The sequence below is a fragment of the Callithrix jacchus genome, chromosome 2 (assembly GCF_049354715.1).
Source record: "Callithrix jacchus isolate 240 chromosome 2, calJac240_pri, whole genome shotgun sequence".
Classification (NCBI taxonomy): Eukaryota; Metazoa; Chordata; class Mammalia; order Primates; family Cebidae; genus Callithrix; species Callithrix jacchus.
Genome location: NC_133503.1, coordinates 37,789,980 through 37,811,878, shown reverse-complemented (window position 1 = coordinate 37,811,878; position 21,899 = coordinate 37,789,980). Strand labels below are relative to the sequence as shown.

The 21,899-nt window shown below is 45.5% G+C and overlaps 1 protein-coding gene across 2 annotated transcripts in view; it reads left to right on the top strand.

Moving 5' to 3' along the window:
* Positions 1 to 18,026, top strand: part of DNAJC18 (DnaJ heat shock protein family (Hsp40) member C18) — a 32,347-nt gene extending 14,321 nt beyond the window's left edge. Inside the window, exons 6-9 of one of the 2 annotated variants that reach the window (XM_035292149.3) lie at positions 1,916 to 2,025; positions 4,828 to 5,000; positions 11,996 to 12,076; positions 17,790 to 18,026. In XM_035292149.3, coding sequence (XP_035148040.1) covers positions 1,916 to 2,025; positions 4,828 to 5,000; positions 11,996 to 12,076; positions 17,790 to 17,809 — 384 coding nt within the window. In that variant the 3' untranslated portion in view covers positions 17,810 to 18,026. Of the gene's footprint in view, positions 1 to 1,915; positions 2,026 to 4,827; positions 5,001 to 11,995; positions 16,238 to 17,789 lie in introns of those variants that run through there. The other variant, XM_035292148.3, reaches the window with a different exon arrangement.
* The last annotated feature ends 3,873 nt before the right edge of the window (positions 18,027 to 21,899 follow it).

The following is a 21,899-nucleotide window of genomic DNA, read 5'->3' as shown; positions in this document are numbered from 1 at the left end:
CAGGGTCTCAGCTCCCCTGTGGGGCTGACTTCATCAAGGCTCTTTTTGTTTTGAAAGAGGGTCTCACTGTCACCCAGGGTGGAGTACAATAGCACAAACATAGCTCACTGCAGCCTCGAACTCCAGGGCTCAAGCAGTCCTCCCACCTCAGCCTCTCATGTAGCTGGGACTAGTTGTATGCTACCATGCCCAGCTAATTTTTTCACCATGTTTCCCAGGCTGGTCTGGAACTCCTGGGCTCAAGTGATCCTCATGCCTTGGCCACCCAAAGTGCTGGGATTAAAGGCATGAGCTACCACACCGGCCTCAAAGTTTTCTTGGCTGCAGAAAATAGGAACCTTCTTCAAAATATTTAAACTAAAGGGGGTTTAAGGTAAGGGATCAAAGGACAAGAAGCACAGCTGGGCCTCATGACAGACAGGAACAAGGAACTGTCAGGCTCCCAAGCAGCTGTGCTCTGCAGGACTCTCTGAGGCCAGATTGTCTCCAGTTTTCCGGCCACTCTGCCTCTGTTTTGTTTTCACAGAGCAGCTTTGCTTATTCTACTTCTCCTTACAAATCGCTAGTCTACAGTGCCTGAGTGTGTGTGTTCTTCCTTAAAGTGATGACCCAGAAATGAAGGGTGATGATTCTCAACCCCAAATTCCTAGGAGAGAAAATGTGATTATCTCTGCCAGAGTTAGATGTCTCCCCAGTCCAACCAGCTGTAGCCAAGTGACAGAGTTGCATAATGCTAATGTGGCTCCTAGAGCCCCACTCCTATAAGAGACACAGTCTGGGCAGATTGACCTAGAGATGTCTGCTTCATTGGTCTTATAAATGGGCACTGCAGGGGGATTACTGAGTGTCGATCCAGGTTATTGTTGGGCCTCCTTCAGGCTGCTCAGCAGTGAGAATGAAGGTTATTTGGTATAGACTGAGTATCCCTTATCTGAAGTAAATGGGACCAGTAGTATTTCAGATTTCAGATTTTTTTTTTTTATATTTTGGAATATTTGCATTATACCATTAAACAGTTGAGCATTCCTAATCTGAAAATCTGAGGCTGGGTGTGGTGGCTCACACCTGTAATCCTAACACATTGGGAGACTGTGATAGGAAGATTGCTCGAGCCCCGGAGTTCGAGACTAGCCTGAGCAACATGGCAAAACCTTGTCTCTACAAAAATTTAAAAATTAGGCCAGGCATGGTGGCTCATGCCTGTAATCCCAGCACTTTGGGAGGCCGAGGCAGGTGGATCACCTGAGTTCAGGAGTTTGAGACCAGCCTGACCAACATGGAGAAACTCTGTCTCTACTAAAAATACAAAATTTAGCCAGGCGTGGTGGTGCATGCCTGTAATCTCAGCTACTTTGGGAGGCTGAGGCAGGAGAATCACTTGAACCCAGGAGGATGATGTTGCAGTGAGCTGAGATCGCACCATTGCACTCCAGCCTGGGCAATAAGAGTGAAACTCCATCTCAAAAAGAAGAAAAATTAGCTGGACACAGTGATGTGCACCTGTGGTCCGAGCTTCTCAGGAGGCTGAGGCGAGAGAATCATCAGAACCCAGGAGGTCAAGGCTGTAGTGAGCCATGTTTGTGTCTCTGTACTCTAGCCTGGTGACAGAGCAAGACCATGTCTCAAAAAAAAAAAAAGAAAAAGAAAAAGCAATGAGCATTTCCTTTGAGTGTCATGCTGGCCCTCAAAAAGTTTTAGATTTTGGAGCGTTTTTAATTTTGAATTTTCTGATTAGGAGTGGCCAACCTGTGCTTCTCAGCTGAGAGTACAGCCTTCCCCTAAAAGTCTGGGGCTTTGTGGATCCTCCTGGGCAGTGTATTGGTGACTTGTTACTTTCTTTGGGACCTCTATCTTATTTTCAGTAAGCTTTATATTGATGAAGAACACTTACAGCAAGTATTGTTTTCTTTTTTAGACTACGTATTCTGCATTTATTCAGCTACTTCCAGTTCTCGTGATTGTGATTATATCTGTCATTACTCAGCTGCTGGCTACTAATCCCCCATATAGTCTATTCTATAAATCGTAAGTCTGATATTTCTAAATCTTTCTCAGTAACAGTCTGGGGGTGAAAGACTTGAAGGTTTTGCTGCTAAATTACTAACATTTCATTTCACTTTTTGCTGTAGAAAACACCGATTTGATGTTTAAAGGAACAGCTGAGTAGTCATGGTGCTGAGACTCAAAAATACTGAAGCAGTCTCCTGTGTGCCTCACGAAATAGATTGTTTTGTTCTATAGCGACACCGACACCATCTGGTCGGTTGCAGAACAGCCGTAACTGGTTTTTTTTTTTTTTTTTTTTTTTTTTTTGAGACGGAGTTTCGCTCTTGTTACCCAGGCTGGAGTGCAATGGCGCGATCTCGGCTCACTGCAACCTCCGCCTCCTGGGTTCAGGCAATTCTCCTGCCTCAGCCTCCCGAGTAGCTGGGATTACAGGCACGTGCCACCATGCCCAGCTAATTTTTGCATCTTTAGTAGAGACGGGGTTTCACCATGTTGACCAGGATGGTCTCGATCTCATGACCTCGTGATCCACCCACCTCGGCCTCCCAAAGTGCTGGGATTACAGGCTTGAGCCACCGCGCCCGGCCCGTAACTGGTTTTTGAAGGATCAGTAGTAGTATTGAAGGTTTAGATGAACTCATTATCACACCATTGTAGAGTTAGGAAGACCATTGAGCTGCTGATAGGATTGCTGGATCCTATGGGTCTCAGAACATGATATTAATAACTAGGATCAAGTGATTATTTTCAATTTCTTTGTTTTGCTGAAAATACAGAAATTCATTGTAATGCCTATGGCATACAGATTATAAACTCTGATAGGATTTTTTAAAATTTATTCAATTAATTCTTTCAGTTGATTCAGTTCCCAAGGTTTGGTCCCCAGACCAGCCATCATCAGCATCAACAGGCAACATGTTAGGAAGGCAGATTCTAGGGCCCACCATATCCATTGAATTACAAGCTCTGGGGGTGGGACCAGAGGCCTGAGTTTGAACAAACTCTCCAGATGATTCTTGTCCACACTGAAGTTTGAGAATCACTAGATTATCTTTTTTGTTAATAATGAATAATAAGTTGTTACTCATTATTATAGTTTAGTGGAAAAAACCTTTCAAAAGTAGAATTTCTTAGACAGTATGTAGCAGGAAGAGTCTTTGTGAGTGATGACTGTAGGCTGAAGACTGTCATTCCAGGTCAATCCAAGTCAGCATTTTCCTTTTTTTGTTGTTGTTTTTTGAGACAGAGTCTTGCTCTGTCACCCAGGCTGGAGTGCAGTGGTACAATCTGGGCTCACTTCAACCTCCACCTCCCCAGTGCAAGCAATTCTTGTGCCTCGCCTCCTGAGTAGCTGGGATTATAGGCGGTGCGTGCCACCACACCTGGCTAATTTTTATATTTTAGTAGAGACAGGGTTTCACTATGTTGGCCAGCTGGTCTCAAACTCCTGACGTCAGGTGATCTGCCCATCTTGGCCTCCCAAAGTGCTGGGATTATAGGCATGAGCCACTGTGCCCAGCCAGTATTTTTCTTTTACAGAGAGTAAAGCTGAGGCTCAGAGAGAGGTTTTTTGTTTTTGTTTTTGAGGCAGTCTTGCTCTGTCATCCAGGCTCCCAGGCTGGAGTGCAGTGGTACAATCGTGGCTCACTGTAATCTTCTCCCAGGTTCAAGCGATTCTCATGCCTCAGCCTCCTTAGTAGCTGGGATTATAAATGTGCACCACCATGCCTGGCTAATTTTTGTATTTTTTAGTAGAGACTAGGTTTCATCATGTTGGCTGGACTGGTCTCCAACTCCTGGCCTCAAGTAATCCACCCATCTCAGCCTCCCAAAGTGCTGGGATTACACTCATGAGCCACTGTGCCCGGCTTCAGAGAGAGGTTTTTGCCCTCAGGTCACACTGGCCTGATTCCCTCTGTTTCCCAACTTTTCTTGTTTTTCCATATGGTACTTCAGCTTTCTTTCTTGTGAGGCCGGCAGGGTAAGCACAGACCTGCTCTGTAAACCCCTCCCTAGAATGAGGGGAGAGCAGTCATGGCCTCGGTTCTTACTCTAAGTAGAGAGGATCAAAAGTGAGGGCCAGGGAAAGGCCAAATAAAATATAGCCCCTTTAAGGTATAATTTGTCCAGTTTGAAGAAAACCAGCTTGGGTTTTGAACATTGCTGTCACATTGTTTTAACTTGAGTTTGAGGTCCCTTCTATACTTCCTTATGGTTAGAATTTATTCAGCTCAGTACTCTTAACGTTGCTGAGCACCAGACACCACTGGATGCCTTGGACCCACAGAGAGTTAGCTCTGATGCATTGTTGAAATCTTTTATCTGAGTTTCTTGCAGTTCTCAGTTAGCAGCTACATGCGAAGTACTTTTTATCATGTCCAAAATATTGCTTCTAGGTTGGTGTGAGCTATCTGTTTTTTTGTAAATAATTTGCTATATAACATAATCAGCTCATTCAACCGGCATTTCTAATAGCCTACTCTGTCAGGTACCATACTAGATCCTACACAACATAAAAATTGGTTTTTTAAAGCATTCAGCATTCTCCTTTTAGGACAGAGAGCAGTATAAGAGAGGTGAGTCCTTTAAGAGAATACACCATTTATGCTGAAGCTGAATTCATAGTATGAACGTGCTCACGTAATACCAATTATGATAATGTTATATTTACAACTTTGCAAGGGAAATAGTATAGGGTACATTTAAAAATGATATCTGCCTCTGCTCTATGAACAGATGATGATGATATCCATGAGGCTACTGCTAAGAGTAATATTCCCAAATATTACGAGCTCACATCAGCCTTTCTCCTTGTTTCAGGACCTTGGGCTATACCATTTCTAGAGAAACTCAGAACCTGCAGGTGCCTTACTTTGTGGATAAAAACTTTGACAAGGCCTACAGAGGAGCTTCTCTGCATGACCTGGAGAAGACAATAGAGAAGGATTACATTGATTATATCCAGACGAGTTGCTGGAAGGAGAAACAACAAAGTAAGATGCTGTAAAAGGGGCATTAGCTGGTGGCCATGGTTCCCAGCAGGAGGCACCCCCAGCCTCCTGATCCCTCCTCTCTTCTTGTTTGGGGCTACACATGTTTATGTGAACAGAGTCAAAAGACAAACCATTCAGGATACTACAAAAAAGTGGGGGGAAATTTATTGACAGGATGCATGTGGCCAGGACTTGGAAATCTTAGGAATTTAGGTGGCGCTAGTCACCTGTTTGTATGTCTGTCTCTTTTTGGGTCTCTACCTCTCTCTGCCCATGTGCCCCTTCTCCTCTCCCTACCAGCTGCCTTCCTTTCTTTCTTCCAGCTTCCCTTCTTCATAACCTTGTTTGTCATGGTTTACTATGGTTACCACCCTCCTTGTCACTCGAATTCCCCAGCCTCACCAGTCAGTGCCCCTTTGTGTAGCACACACCTCTGTAAGTTCTTGGTGCTTGCTGATTTGGTCACAGTTTCCCAATTCCACACTCCCTAGAGGGAAATCTGATTGAGCCAGCCTAAGTTGTTTTGTTTTGTTTTGTTTTGTGAGACAGAGTCTCGCTCTGTCTCCAGGCTGGAGTGCAGTGGTGTGATTTCAGCTCACTGCAATCTCCACCTCCCAGGTTCAAGCGATTATCCTGCCTCAGCCTCCCCAGTAGCTGGGATTACAGGCGTGTGCCACCATGCCCAGCTAATTTTTGTATTTTTAGTAGAGACAGGGTTTTGCCATAGTGGCCAGGATGAGCTCGATCTCGACATTGTGATCCACCTGCCTCGGCCTCCCAAAGTGCTGAGATTACAGGCATGAGCCACCACGCCCGGCCCTGAGCCAGCCTAACTTTTTGAGCCACAACACCGGTTAAGAGGTTTCTGGTATTGAATGAGGTATCCCTTACCCTCATATCCAGCTGGTTGTGGCCACAGAACAAAAGTGACCCCCTTGGTCTGCCCCTTTAGTAGGGGTGGGTGTGGCAGGCCTTTCCACTATTTCGGTCTCAGTGGGCATGACGCATCTGCCACTGGCTTGCAGCTTAGGAGTGTTACTAAGGAGTGTCTGCAGCAGGGTTAGCCCTGTCTCAGCCAGCAGCTTCACCTTTGGTCCCACTTGAATTCTACACACACACACCATTAATGACCGTATCTTCTAAAACTTGGTTTTGGTTAATTATTTTTTTTTTATTTTTTTAAATTTCTCAGGAGCTTCCCTTTTAACTGAAGTGTTGGCTCATGTTTAAAAAGCAAATTCTAACTCATTTCTAAAGCCTTATTACCTAGTAGTGCAAAATACCTAATGGTGTCTGATAAAATTAGCTCTTGGGTCACAGTGCTGCTAAGCCCTCAGTGACCATCACAAACTCCCAACCCCACCCTCAAGTTAAGCTCTCCTTCCTCTGTGTTCTTAAAGCACTTCGTTCGGCTTGCTAACATAGAACTGATCGCACAGTGTTAGAGTTCCAGAGATGTATGTCAGTCTCCCCTGAGAGACTATGAGCTCTCTGGGAATAAGAACTTGGTCTTACTAATTTTGTATCCCGGGGCTCTGGCACAGCCCTCGCTTCAGAACAGGTGCTCAACAAATGTCTTTTGAAGAGAGGATTCTCAGGAGTAGAAAACAATGAAAATGGTGAGGATTGTGAATAACAGCAGGGTGAGTGTCCTAGCTCAGTCCTTAGGGACCTGGTCTCTGACCCCTATTTCTGTAGGGCGAAGACCCACTGTTCTCTCAGGGTGCATTAGGAAGTTGGTGAGCGATGATTCTTGGATATAAGAGGAAATTAAACAGGAGGAGGAAATTCCATTTTTATTGAAAAACACTGAGGTTTCAGGAAATACCCTACCCCATATCTAAATTAGATTTTACAAGAATCAAAAATCAGGAAAGAATTTTGGTGCAGGATAAAGACCTTATACTAGGCCGGGTGCGGTGGCTCACTCCTGTAATTCCAGCACTTTGGGAGGCCGAGGCAGGCGGATCACGAGGTCAAGAGATTGAGACCATCCTGGCCAACATGGTGAAACCCCATCTCTACTAAAAATACAAAAAAATTAGCTGGGCGTTGTGGCGCATGCCTGTAGTCCCAGCTACTCGGGAGGCTCAGGCAGGAGAATTGATTGAACCCAGGAAGCAGAGGTTGCAGTGAGCCGAGGTCGCGCCACTGCACTCCAGCCTGGCGCCTGGTGACGGAGTGAGACTCTGTCTCAAAAAAAAAAAAAAAAAAAAAAAGACCTTATACTAAAAGGCAGTATACAGGCCAGGCATGGTAGCTCACGCCTATAGTCCTATAGTCCTAGCACTTTGGGAAGCCGAGGCAAGAGGATCACTTGAGTCCAGGAGTTCAAGACCAACTGGGCAACATAGTGAAATCCTATCTCTAGAAAAAGTATAAAAATAAGCCAGGTGTGGCCAGGTATGGTGGCTCACGCCTGTAATCCCAGCACTTTGGAAGGTGGAGGTAGGCAGATCACGAAGTCAGGAGATCGAGACCATCTTGGCTAACATAGTGAAACCCCATCTCTACTAAAAATACAAAAAATTATTCAGGCTTGGTGGCACATGCCTATAGTCCCAGCAACTCTGGGAGGCGGAGGTTGCAGTGAGCTGAGATCACGCCACTGCACTCCAGCCTGGGCAACAGAGTGAGACTCTACCTCAAATAAATAAATAAAGTAAGCCAGGTGTGGCAGCACATGCCTGTGGTTCCTGCGGCTCAGGAGGTCCAGCCTGCAGTGAACTGTGATCACTCCACTGTACTCCAGCCTGGGCCAAAGAGGGATAGCCTCTCTCAGCAAAAAAGTATATACATGGATCCAAATCAGGTGAAAGCCAGTGTATGTCTTGAAAGTCCCCATTGTCTGGGTCCCGGGAGGGCTTTGACTTTGTTGCTTTCTGCAAGAACTGGATGAAAATCTGCATTTCACATTCTTCAAACACCCCCCTGCCCCACATCTTCCTCTGTGGCAGTAAGATGCTGGAATTATGCAAAGAGCTCATGGTAAGGATTGCACCAAAGGTCATTTCTAAGCTTTTGTCCCCATCCCCATGAGGCCTAGTTCAGAGTTTTGGCATTCTCCAAGGTATAAATAAAAATCTAGTGAGTGGCCAAGCACGGTGGCTCATGCCTGTAATCCCAGCGCTTAGGGAGGCTGAAGCGGGTGGATCACCTGAGGTCAGAAAATCAAGACCAGCCATGGAGAAACCCCGTCTCTATTAAAAATACAAAAATTGATCAAAAATTGGCGTAAAAATAAAAATACAAAAATTGCCCACGCTGGCTCATATCTATAAATTCCAGCACTTTGGGAGGTCTAGGCGGGCAGATCACCTGAGGTTGGCAGTGTGAGACCAGCCTGACCAACATGGAGAAACCCCATCTCTACTAAAAATACAAAAATTAGCCGGACATGGTGGTACATGCCTGTAGTCCTAGCTACTCTGGAGGTTGAAGCAGGAGAATCGCTTGAACCCCGGAGGTGGAGGTTGCAGTGAGCCAAGATCGCACCACTGCACTTCAACCTGGGTGACAGAACAAGACTCCAACTCAAAAATAAATGAATAAAAATAAATCCAGTGAGTAAGCATGATGTGTGTACCTACAAGTTCCAAATGGGGGCTATCAGCACACACCCCTTAAAAATCTATTTCTAGGCCAGGCGCAGTGGCTCACGCCTGTAATCCAAGCACTTTGGAGGCCAAGGCAGGTGGATCACCTGAGGTCAGGAGTTCAAGACCAGCCTGACCAACATGGTGAAACCCCATCTTATAAATAAATAAATAAAAAGAAGAAAGAAAAATAAAAAGAAAAGAAAAAAATCTATTTCTGGCATTTAAGTACAGTGGCTGTGCAGAGCCTCCACACAACTGAAGTGCCATTTGAGAACAAGCAGCATCTGCCCTCCGAATCCAGCAGCAAGTGCAGCCAGCAAGGTTAAATTTAGCACTTGGAGGTTGTAAAAATAAACCCACTTGAGAACAAAGTTCACTCTTGGCAAAATACCAAATGCAAACTGTTTTTAGCAAGGTTAGCCATTGACCTTTTAAAGCTTTGGTTCATTTATTTTCTCTACTCTTAGAATGCTTAATCTGGGTAACCTTTTTTTTTTTTTTTTTAACGACAGAGTTTTGCTCTGTCACCCAGGCTGGAATGCAATGGTGCAATCTGGTCTCACTGTAACCTCTCCTTCCGGGTTCAAGCAATTCTCCTGCCTCAGCCTCCTAGGTACCTGGGATTACAGGCGCCCATCACCACGCCCAGCTAATTTTTGTAGTTTTTTAGTAGAGATGGGGTTTCGCCATGTTGGCCAGGCCGGTCTCGAACTCCTGACCTCAGGTAATCTGCTCACCTCCGCCTCCCAAAGTGCTGGGATTACAGGTGTGAGCCACTGCACCTGGCCAATCTGATGAACTTTTATGAATAATCCCTTACTATAAACACTCATTGTCCTGTTTACTTCTTCACAGCTGCATCTAGATAATAAACCTGATGCCAGGGCAAGTGGCTACGCCACTAGGCTGAGCTGGACAAAAGTAGGAGGCAGGAACCGCCTCTTGGCCCAGCCGAGCTGAGCTGAGCTCCTGGCCCGGACTGGCAGAGAAGTACTTCCTTCCATGCCCTTGAGCAGGATAACCTAATGGGTAGAAGCTTAGGCTTTGAAATGGGGATAGATTCCACTTCCTCCTGGAGAGGTTGGGTGGATTATAGAAGATGGTATGGGTGTAACCCTTAGCACAGAGAAAGTGCCTGATTTTCTGGTGGAGTCTTGGCTTTACCTGGCTTTGCACTGTAGACTGGATGCAGCACCATATCATGGGGCTGGATCTTGAGGGTAGTTGAGATCTGTTGCAGTCTTTCAGCTGTCAAGACTCCAATCTGGGCTCTTGTGCAGTGTGTTCTTGGGAGAGGCTCTGGGTCTGGCTTCTTTTGGCAATGTGACTGAGTCAGTTATCTTTAAGGTTCAATGCTCTGTCCATCAGTTACACTGGCATTCAGAGGAAGGGGAACCTTCTGCTAAGAAGAAAAGGTATTTTCTTGAACCTGCTACTCTCGAAAAATTTTTTTAATTACTTGGAAGTTATTGAATATTAACAGAATTTGTCAAAAGTAGCATATTCTTCAAGTTGACTCTTTGCTCATTGAAGGATGAAAGGATTCACTGGCAGTTTGAAGAGAAGTTGCTCTTAAGCTTGGTATTGGGGATGTGGGACATGGTTCCTCGAAACACTGACCTTGTATAAGGTCATTTCTCTGGAGCACGGGTCTCTGACCTGGTTTCATGAGCTTTATGAAAAGCAATGTGATATTTTGAGAAAAGCAGTTATCTGTCATCAGCTTGTTGAAGTGGCCTTCAATGTAGAAAATATAGAATCACTAGCCCTTAATGTTTCCTGGAGCAAGATTTCAGGGAATGAGGCATTTAGAAAAGCTGGGCAAATGTAAAACCTAAGGAAATCATTTCAAGGAAAAGCAAAACCACAGAATCTGTTTCAATACTGGTGTAACTCTAGAGGACTGAAGGCATAGACTGACTTCACAGAGGCCTCCTGGACAGACATTACCCACATGCCAAAGAAGCCCAAGACTGGAGTTGGTGCTGAAGCCCTGGGCAGCATACAGGAGCAGAGAGAGCTTTCATTTGGATACGGTCCATGATCCTCCATGGAGCCCCATCATCTGCAAGGGTGACTGTGCCAAGGCAAGCCCTGGCTAGCAGACGCTGCAGGCACCCTCACTGCGCGGGGAGAGCACATTGTTCTGGAGCCTGGGAGACCCAGTGCTTGCCAAGCCACTGCTGGGCTAGAGCCCAGGCTGTGCAGCCTCCATTGTAGAAGGAGATTTTTTATGCATATCCACCCCTCACCCTGGAGTCCTGCACTTTATCTGCACTTTGGGCCTTACTTGGGGTAAATAGCATCATTGTGAGCAGAAATGCCAGAGTGTTTTGTGTTGATAGAAACTTATTCAGAAAGCAATGCCCATTGTTCCCCCTGGCTAAATAATAATTCCTGTTTCCAGGCAGTTTGCTGATTAATCAGACAGGTGTCATTCGTTCCACCAAGAAAAACAAAATCTGTCAGCAAGATGGTTAACAATGATAGGCATATTTCAAAACGATTAAAATAGCATTTTCACAAGTCTGGTCCTTTAAACATTGAGTAGCTGCCTGCTGTCAGAGGTTTTCAGAAGCCACACACCACATCCAAGCATGCCATCCTGCTAATAATACGCAATACGTCTCTGGAGGTACTTTCAGGCAATCCTCCCTGAGAATGTCTGAACCTCACAAAAGAATAAAAAATAGAGGCAGCCAAACCACCATTGAGTCGGGAGACACAGCAGAGATTATATTCTGGTTAAAAATAGAATGACCTTCTTCACCATGAAGAGAAAATGAAATTCATTTAGTCAAGGAGACAAAGGTTACCCGATCCAGATGATTCAACTTTTAAAAAAGCCCAGCTGCCTTTGGCCTTTGAGTTAGGGACCCCATGTGTGGTGAGGGAATGAAGAACGCTGGTAGCACCCTGTCCTTCTGTAGACGCACACCTGACAGCAGTAGGCTCTGTGTCCCTTCGCACATGTGAGTTATGATGCAGCAGTGCAGGGAGAGAATAAAGCAGCTGTCTATTTCAGATGACAGGAATAGGCCACTGGACTCCATTCTCTCCCAGCTGCCGTTGGAATCCCATTGGTAGGAGGCTGGGGGGCAGTCTCACTGCACACACGCGGGTTTCCTAAGTCTGGTGCCAAATGTTTTCTTGGTAAGAACTAAGTCCAATGCTTTTATAAGAGAGCACAGGTACTGTTGGACTGCAGGCTCACAGGTGCTCAGCATCTGCTCTAGTGCCTAAGACATGTTTTATGAATAAATGAGTAAATGTTTCTTAGGTTTAATTGGAAGAAAAAGCATGAAATGAAGTAAGAGGAGCTTTGACTCCAGAAATGTTGAAATGAAACAAAGGAGTTCAACTCTTGATGAACTGGTTACCTCTTTTATCTTTCAGAGTCAGAGTTGACAAATTTGGCAGGATTATACAGAGATGAACGATTGAAACAGAAAGCAGAGTCGCTGAAACTTGAAAACTGTGAGAAACTTTCCAAACTTATTGGCCTACGCAGAGGTGGCTGAGAGGATAATGGCCCTACGCAGGGCTGGGGTTTGCTACTTGTTCCTACTTATGTTCCTGATTCCATTTTATAATACAAAATTAGGAAATGATGAACACTTTATTACTTGCTGACTTCGGTGGTTGGGCAGAGTGGCCAGAGCATGGGCACGAGAGCCAGACATGTCTTCACAGAATCCTTCCTGGGGAGTGGCTCCAGGGGCCAGGAGCAGTTCATCTAAGCTAAGTGAATGGCAAAGCACTGGATTCCGTCTCCCTGCTCCACGCCCATGCTGCCTCTGTGAATGTAGTTCAGGGCATCCCAGAGCAGATCCGTGTTTTCTTCCTTCTTCCCTTCGTCAGGGAAGTCTGAAGACCCAGGCATTCCTAAGCTTAGCCAAAGCTTAATATTAGTTATTTACACTGTCTACCAAGAATTATACCTCTCCCTTCATTAGAGTCATTATCTTCTGCCAAGATTTAGCCTTCGGAACCTGTTCCTGCCCAGCTTTCTATTTTCTAAGGGAATATGGAGAAATTTAAATAATCGTAGTCAATAGTTTTCTAATATTCCAATCTCTGCTCAGTTAGTAGCATTAGCATACTGCCTGATTTGAGGTTCCTTTATTTCCTTAACCCTCTCTCTTTTAGAGGGTCCAGAAATTAAAACTACTAAGCAGCATCAGGAGGCAAGTTTGGGGCAAAGGTATAATACAAGACTGAGCCTCAGCTCCTCTATGCAGCCTCCCTAGTCCATCATAGAACCCAGAGAATGTCCCTTCAGTCATTTCCCCTCAGTATCAGCATTGGCGTCATTGCACTTGGGCTGAGTTCCTATATGCCACAGAGGCAGACCCAGGAGGAGGCATTGCCAGCTCTCCAGGCTGTTTGCTCAAGCCTAGAGATAGAGGGGACAGACCCTCTCTTCCTGGATATGGGGATCTAGCGTTGGCCCCAGAAGCCACTTTGTTTAACCCAGTGTTCTAGAGTTTGTGATTTGAGATGCTTTTCATACATTCAACATTTAATGAGTGCCCACTATAAAGCAGGGGCTCTCACACATATTTTCTTACTTAAACCTCCTCACAACTCTGAAGTAGATGTATTATCCCTGGTTCTATGAATGAGAACATTGGCCCAGAGAGGATGAGTGGTTGACCTGGGTCATACAGCTCGTAGTGGCAGAGCTAGATGATAGGCTGAGTGTCAAGTAGAAAGTGGGAGAGAGCATCCTCATGTCTCAGGTGATTCTAGCCAGACTGGCAAAGCAGAACCTTTCCTGAGAATGCCTCTGCGCACCCTACCCCTGTGACCCCACACCCTTTCTGTGGCAATCCTGCATCCATTCAGGACAACGTCCTTGCTGCTCTTTAGGAAGTAGGACCCTGTCAAACATAAATTCTGTACACAAAATAAGAGGTTCCTCATGGGCAGGCAGCCTTCTCACTGGTGACAAGGAAGAATTCAGTCACTGCCTGGGCTGTGTGGTTCTGGGCCTTCCTGTGGAGCTGAGCTGCCTGGATTATCATGACTCTGAACCTGGAAGGATCATTAGGTGACCGTAGCCTACACTCCATGCTTCCTTCAGATTGGAGGAAAAGTTTCTGCTAGAGTTGGCCAGGTACAGTTGCTCATGCCTGTAATCCCAGCACTTTGGGAGCCTGAGGCAGGTGGATCACCTGATGTCAGGAGTTCAAGACCAGCCTGGCCAACATGGTGAAGCCCCATCTCTACTGATAATACAAAAATTAGCCAGGCATGGTGGTGCACACCTGTAGTCCCAGCTACTTGGGAGGCTAAGGCACAAGAATTGCTGCAACCTGCAAGTCAGAGGTTGCAGTGAGCTGAGATCACACCGCTGCACTCCAGCCTGGGTGACAGAGTGAGACTCCATCTCAAAACCAAAAAAAAGAGTCTACATTAAAACAGATCTCCAAAGTAAAGTTTCTTCATCCCAATGCATGGCCACGATTTACATAGACGTGCCTAGCATGGCTCATCAACAGTGGAACAGCTGTCAGAGCTTGGCGCCCAGCTCCAGATTGTTTCTCTGAGCATTACTGCAGATTGGAGACGTGTATGATGGGAGCAGGGCTCAGAAATAGGGCTTGAGACTCAGGCAGAAACTGAAGCTCTCATTCAAATGAAGGTGTTCTCTCTACCACATGATCAGCAGTGAGAAATGCCTCTGTATGCATTCCAGAGTCAGGAGATGAGTTCGTAGGTAAAGATTGAGAGCTTTAGTGGCTTGCAAGGGACAACTGCTCAGTTGTAGGGAGAGGGAGCATTTCTAGAAATAGCCAGATTTTGCTGCCCTAGTAGGTCTGTCCTCCTGGTTTGGGGGACCCTTCTTGATTCCCTCTGAGTGACTAAGGGAAGTTACATTGTAAAATGTGCCCATGAGCCAAACAGGCTTATGGAAAGTTCGCCTATATACACAAAAATCAAAACTCTCCTCTCCCCATCCCCAACCTCTGCTAGAAAATTGGCCATAATGAAACTAACTTGACAGGTTAAAGACCCTGTTCTAGATGCCCAGAAATCAAGTAGTCACATATTTTATGGACTTCATAGCAGTGATGAGTAATCTGTGATGATACTAAATAGAGGCAATAGTAACTAACTCCATTAAATGACATACTGGTTGTCTGTTTTTATAGCACTGATGGGACTATTTTATTTATTACCAATAGACCACACATTCACATCTGTTTTTCCTCAAGGGAACTGTATTTGCTTTTGGTTGAAGGATAGTTTAATCTATTTGATAGTATCCAGAATAGTGTTAAACTATAATTTCCTGGGTTATATTTTAGATGGGTTGTCTGCATGGTGGTAAAATAAGCTTTTTCCTCTTGCCTACATCCTTTGGAAGATCTCCTGATCATATATAAACTCTAGGTAGGGCTTATTCTTGCTGTCAGAGCTTGGCGCCCAGCTCTAGATTGTTTCTCTGAGCATTACTGCAGATTGGAGACATGTATGATGGGAGCAGGGCTCAGAAATAGGGCTTGAGACTCAGGCAGAAACTGAAGCTCTCATTCAAATGAAGGTGTTCTCTCTACCACATGATCAGCAGTGAGAAAAGGAAGATGAAAATCCTTCTCATCACAAAGAGCTTGAAGGAATCCATGTCCCCAAATTAGCAACCCTAGGGTTCATCTGCAGAAGCCAGAAAATGTGTAAGCTTCCTTGATCAGCTCCAGGCCTCACATCCCATGAGTAGTGACCAATAAGGAAATACCACTTCTCTGCTTTCTGTTGGAAACTATTAGAAAATACAGTGAACTGGCCAGGCACAGTGGCTCACGCCTATAATCCCAGCACTTTGGGAGGCCAAGGAGGGCATATCATTTGAGGTCAGGAGTTTGAGACCAGCCTGGTAAACATGGTGAAACCCCATCTCTACTAAAAATACAAAAATTAGCCAGGCATTGTAGCAGGCTCCTGTAATCTGAGCTACTTGGGAGGCCGAGGCTGGATAATCACTTGAGCCTGGGAGGCGGAGGTTGCAGTGAGCAGAGATCACACCACTGCACTCCAGCCTGGGCGACAGACGGAGACTCTGCCTCAAAAAAAGAAAAAGAAAAAAATACAGTGAACTCCAGATGCCACTGGAACATGGGGTCCAGCAGCCTGGCCAAGCTATGTGTCGTTCTTTTTCCTCCTCATATTCAGGCTGGGCATTGTGAGGAGGCACTGTGTGATTCCAGTGGCTTCTGTTCCAAATGGCCACACCACACATGCAAGCTAATTGTCTGCATGCACTGCTCCTCACAGGAGCTTGCACTTCATTCATATTTATTCTGGCTCATTTAAGGTGTAAGTTTAGTGTCCTAATATATTTATTTTTGGAAAGGCCCAAGTTACAAAACATCTTTTTTTCTTGAGGCTGCACTGTTGATATGTGATGCACCAATTAAGTATATGCCCATGTGTTAGATATTGAGTACATCATTTACATCATGCTCAGTATTTGGAATTAAAGATGTGGATGTTCTGTGACCAGAGTAGGGATGACACAAATGGAATCAGCTCCTGGTAGACTAAGAATCTTGAAAAAATCTGGTCACCTGATCCACTACATCTGGATTGAGTGTATTTTAACAAAGAAAAACATTAAACAATTTTATATAAAAAGAATGGCTATTTTTCCTTGGTTCTTTTACCTTTGCGCATGGCATCCTTGGCCACTGCCTGACTCCCTTGGAGCCACTTTGGAGTAGAGAAGCTGTTGGCATCTGCTCCATCTTCCCTCACCCATCAGTGGGATTATTTGCATTTGGAATAGTAGATAGCATTGTTGGCATCATCAGTTCCACATTTTCTATCAGATAACAGCAGTTGCAGTATATCACAGCCAATAGACAGATAAAAACTACACTTAGCATCAGAAATTCAGGTGTTATCCCAGTTCCTTGCTGGCTCTGTTCCTAGTGGCCCATATTTAGGAAAGTATTGATTTAAAAATATAGTAAATGGGCCAGGCACAGTGGCTCATGCCTGTAATCCCAGCACTTTGAGAGGCTGAGGTAGGCGGATCACAAGGTCAGGAGATAGAAACCATCCTGGCCAACATGGTGAAACCCCGTCTCTAAAAAAGAAAAAAAAATTATTTAAAAAAGAAAAAAAATAGGCCGGGCCTGGTGGCTCAAGCCTGTAATCTCTGCACTTTGGGATGCCTAGGTGGGCAGATCACCTGAGGTCAGGAGTTCAAGACCGGCTTGGCCAACATGGTGAAACCCTGTCTTTAAATATATATATATTTTTTAAAAAAAGAAAAAAATACTGGGGAGGGATAACATGGGGAGAAATGCCAGATATAGGTGAAAGGGAGGAAGGCAGCAAACCACATTGCCATGTATGTACCTATGCAACAATCCTGCATGTTCTTCACATGTACCCCAAAACTTAAAACGCAATTAAAGAAAATATATATATATATATATATATATAGTAAATGATATTCACATGATTCTAACTGGTCATGATAGCTTTCATTTGAAAAAGAAAGTGAGAGGAGATTCAATTCAGAAATGATTGAGAACTTACTCTGAGCCAGGTGGGCTGGGCTTTTGGGATGGGGGTCAGGGAACAGGTGAGGCCCAACACCAAGGCTGCTGGAGCTCACATCTAGTGGAGAGGCCAGGCTTACACAGTGCTCCGCAGCGCAATGAATAGCTAAAGGGAGACCAAGGGGGGATCACAGACACTATAACAAAGGGATTTAACCCAGTCTGAGGGGTCAGTGAAAGCAACTCTGAGAAAGAGAGATGTGAAATACAATCACCCTTCCTACAGAGGTGAGTGGATTTTTATTTAGTGAAGGATTGTGGAAGCAAGACTCTTCCAGTGCCCCACCTCCGTCACTAGCACTTCCACCCATCCAAGTGCAAAAGTCAGCAACCCAAGCCAGGCACGGTTGTGCACACCTGTATCCCAGCTACCTCTGAAGGCTGAGGTGGGAGGATCACTTGAGGCCAGGAGCTTGAGACCAGCCTGAGTGATACTGCAAGACTCCATCTCTAAAAATAAAATAAAGTCAAAAACCCAGGAAACTCTGTGATAGACTTAATTTGGCATCCTCTAATATTCATGCTTTTGTGTAGTCCCCTTTCTAATTGGGGCTGGCCTTTGATCTATAACCAATAGAATGTGGCAAAACTGGCAGCTTCCATTTTTGTACTTGTAGGGAAGCCAGCTACCACATAAATTCAACTACCCTGAGACCACTCCACTAGCCAAAGGAGAAACCATGCAGAAGAGAACCAAGCAACCGACAGCAACTGAGGACCCAAACGTATAATTCAAGTTGAGCCATTTGTGCTACCCCAGATGATGGGCAGAGCAGAAATGTGCTGCCCCCCGCCCAAGTCCGGCTCAGACTGCAGAATTGTGAGCAAATAATAAAACAATTGCTGCCATTTTACTGCAGGTATGATGGCTCATGCCTGTAATCCCAACACTTTAGGATGCTAAGGCAGATGGCTTGAGCCCAGGAGTTCAAGACCAGCCTGGGCAACATGGTGAAACCCTGTCTCTACTGAAAAATACAAAAATTAGCTGCGCGCCTGCAGTCCCAGCTGCTGGGGAGGCTGAGGTGGGGGGATTGCTTGAGGCTGGGAGGCAGAGGTTGCACTGAGCTGAGATTGCGCCACTGCACTCCAGCCTGGGCGACAGAGTAAGACTCTGTCAAAAAAAAAAAAAAAAAAAAGTGTTGTTTTAAGCCGTTACATTATATGGTGGTTTCTAGCAAGAGACAATCAAAACACCTTTTCCGTGTCCCCACATCACCTCTCTGTTAAGCCCTATCAATTTTACCTCCAGAACATCCTAAATCTTTCATCTCTGACACCATCTGACTCTCAAACTACCATCCACTTTCACTGCAGTAGCCTTCTCAGTAAAAGTAGTCTCTGTGCACCTACACAGCTCCGCTCCCATCTGTATACCTCACTGCAACTAGAGACCTTTCCAAGCATAAATTGGATCACCTCATCCTCCTGCTTAAAATATTTCAGTAGCTTTCTTTTGTCCCTAAAATAAACATCATCAAAGTCCTTAGCATGGCCTACCTTGCTTAGCAAGGCTCTGCCAAGTTCCTGGTCTTTAACCACTCCCCAAGCCCCCTCTTGCCCTATAAATCTTTTTCTTTTATGCCATACCAGCCCTTAGTTACTACACTCTACCAACCTCTTTTGCCCCAGGGACTTTGTGTATACTGTTCCCTCTTTCTGCTGTCCCTACCCACTCACCTGCCCCTACCCTCTTTGCTAAAGTGCTTCCTGGTTATCTTAATGGGTTTCAGATGGAACATCACTGCCTCAGAGAAGTTTTCCCTTGCACAGAAGCTTAGTCCCACCTGGCTAAATTGCCCTTTAGATTTACCTGGTTGTTTGATTATTGTCTGACTCTTCCCACTAGACTAAGTTCCTGTCTGGTTTTACCTGAAATGAACCTTGAAGGGAGTGGTGTGCCGTCTGTCGTAAGGATTTGCTCTAGAAGTGCAGCCCAAATTCTTCGACACTACTCCCATTGAAAGGTGATGGAGGGGCAGGATCTGTGTCTCCTCCTCTGGAATCTGGACTCTGTGGCTCCTTGACCAATAGAACACAGTAAAAATGAGCTGGGTACAGTGGCTCACACCTGTAATCCCAACACTTTGGGAGGCCAAGGTGGGTAGATCACGAGGTCAGGAGTTCGAGACCATCCTGGCCAACATGGTGAAAACCCCATTTCTACTAAAAATACAAAAATTAGCTGAGCATAGTGGCAGGTCCCTGTAATCCCAGCTACTTGGGAGAGTAGCTTGAGGCAGGAGAGTCACTTGAGCTGGGGAGGTGGAGGTTGCAGTGAGCCAAGACCGTGCCATTGCACTCCATCCTGGGTGACAGAGCGAAACTCCATCTCAAAAAAACAAAACAAAAAAGCAAAATGACACTATGCCAAGTATCAGGCCCAGGCCTTAAGAAACTAGCATCTTCCATTTTCTGTCACTTTAAATGCTTTCTCTTTAACCCAATCTCCATGCTCTCAGAAAGCCCAGGCAGCTCATGGAGAAAAACCAAGACTCTTGGTCCTCAGCCCTAGCAGAGCTCCCAGCTGACAGCACCAACTTGCCAGTCACATGAGTGAGCCATGGGATGTAGAACTTCTGACCCACTGTTGAACCATCCCAGCTCACACTGCATGGAGCAGAGATAAGCTTTCACCATTGAACCTTGCCAAATTGCATATTTATGAACAAAATAATTTTTTTCAATGACTTAAAAAAATTGGGGAGGTGGTTTATTATGCAATAGATAACCAGAACATCAGCCAAAATGACAAGCCTGTGCAGAAAGGCAGCCCTTCCCAGGCAGGATCACAGAGCTGTTTGTGATGTCTTGTCATCCTGAGTCTCACTGAGTCCTGGTTGGCCAGGAGCCCAAAGTGCCTTTCAACATGTAGAGTAGGAGTCTGTGGCAGTGCCAACGAGGGTGACCACCCCTCATGTCCATACTAGGAAGCAGGTGTAGACCTGGATCCACAGTTCTGTCTTGCTTATAACCTTCCACCCCCAGGTGGCTGCTGGAGCCTACTGCTCTCCAAGGTTTTGCCCCAGATACGCAGAGAGCAGCCTGTTCCAGCTGGTGAAGGTGGATGTTGGATACCAAAGGACATCAAGCAGTGCCCACAAAAGACCCTAGGGAGGGAATGCAGTTCATGGGGAAGGCTCAGGGATCACTGCCCCAGAGGAATGTGCAGCTTTGTGCAGGGCAATTCAGATGAACATTCACGTTTGGTACACAGAGCTCTGAGAGGGGTCTGTGCTGAGGCACACACAACCTACACAGTGCCCTCTAGGCACACACTTTCTAGTACAGTAGCCAGTAGCCACCCATGGCCATTTAAATTTAAACTAAAAATTTTTAAATGTTAAAGAGCTATGATTAAAGTGATCTTGAGAAAAGGATTAAAAAAAAAGAAGGCTGGGCGCAGTGGCTCACGCCTATAATCCCAGCACTTTGGGAGGCCCAGGCAGGTGGATCACGAGGTCAATAGATCGAAACCTTCCTGGTCAACAAGGTGAAACCCCGTCTCTACTAAAAGTACAAAAATTAGCTGGGCATGGTGGTGCATGCCTGTAGTCCCAGCTACTCAGGAGGCTGAGGCAGGAGAATTGCTTGAACCCAGAAGGCGGAGGTTGCGGTGAGCCAAGATTGTGCCATTGCACTCCAGCCTGGGTAACAACAGCGAAACTCCGTCTCAAAAAAAAAAAAATGAAAAAATAATTTTAAAGCAGTTTCTCAGTTACATGAGCTATGTTTCAAGTGCTAAGAGCCACATGTGGCTAGTGGCTACCATAGTGAATAGTGCAGATGTAGAACATTTTCATCACTAGAAGTTCTGTTGAACTCTATTGTTCTAGGCCCTTTAAGAGAGGTCAGTGACATGCAGTGGCTCACGCCTGTAATCCCAGCAATTTGGGAGGCCAAGGCAGGCAGATCACCTGATGTCAGAAGTTTGAGACCAGCCTGGCAAACATGGTGAAACTCTGTCTCTACAAAAATACAAAAATTAGCCAGGCTTGATGGCAGGTGCCTGTAATCCCAGCTACTGGGGAGGCTGAGGCAGGAGAATCGCTTGAACCTGGGAGGTAGAGGTTGCAGTGAGTCAAGATCGCGCCTCTGCACTCCAGCCTGGGTGACAGAGCAAGACTCCAACTCAAAAAAAAAAAAGAGAGAGAGAGGTCAACAGAGATGGCCTTGTGGCCAAGTCTATGAGAACAAATGCAAGAAACAAAACAAGGGCTCCTGCTGAGAGAACCACAGGGATGGCCAAGTTTGTCCGGCCACTTGGGAGCTTTGGGGAGCAGCATGAGTGACTTAACCTGAACTTTCTGCTTCCCTTCGTAGTCACTGGTAACATTTATTTCCAAACTCCTTGTTAATATAGTCATTTACTACTTGGGGGTATCAAATCACATAACTTAATTATCTATGATGTGCAACAAAAATGCAGCACAGCATCCTGGTTAAGAACATGGACTCCAGGCCTGGCGCGGTGGCTCGTGCCTGTAATCCCAGCACTTTGGGAGGCCTAGGTGGGCAGATCACCTGAGGCCGGGAGTTTGAGAACAGCCTGGCCAATATGGTGAAACCCATCTCTACTAAAAATACAAAATTAGCCAGGTGCGGTGGTGCGTGCCTGTAATCCCAGCACTTTGGGAGGCTAAAGCAGGTGAATCACCTGAGGTGTGGAGTTTGAGATCAGCCTGTCCAACGTGGTGAAACCCCATCACTACTAAAAATACGAAAAT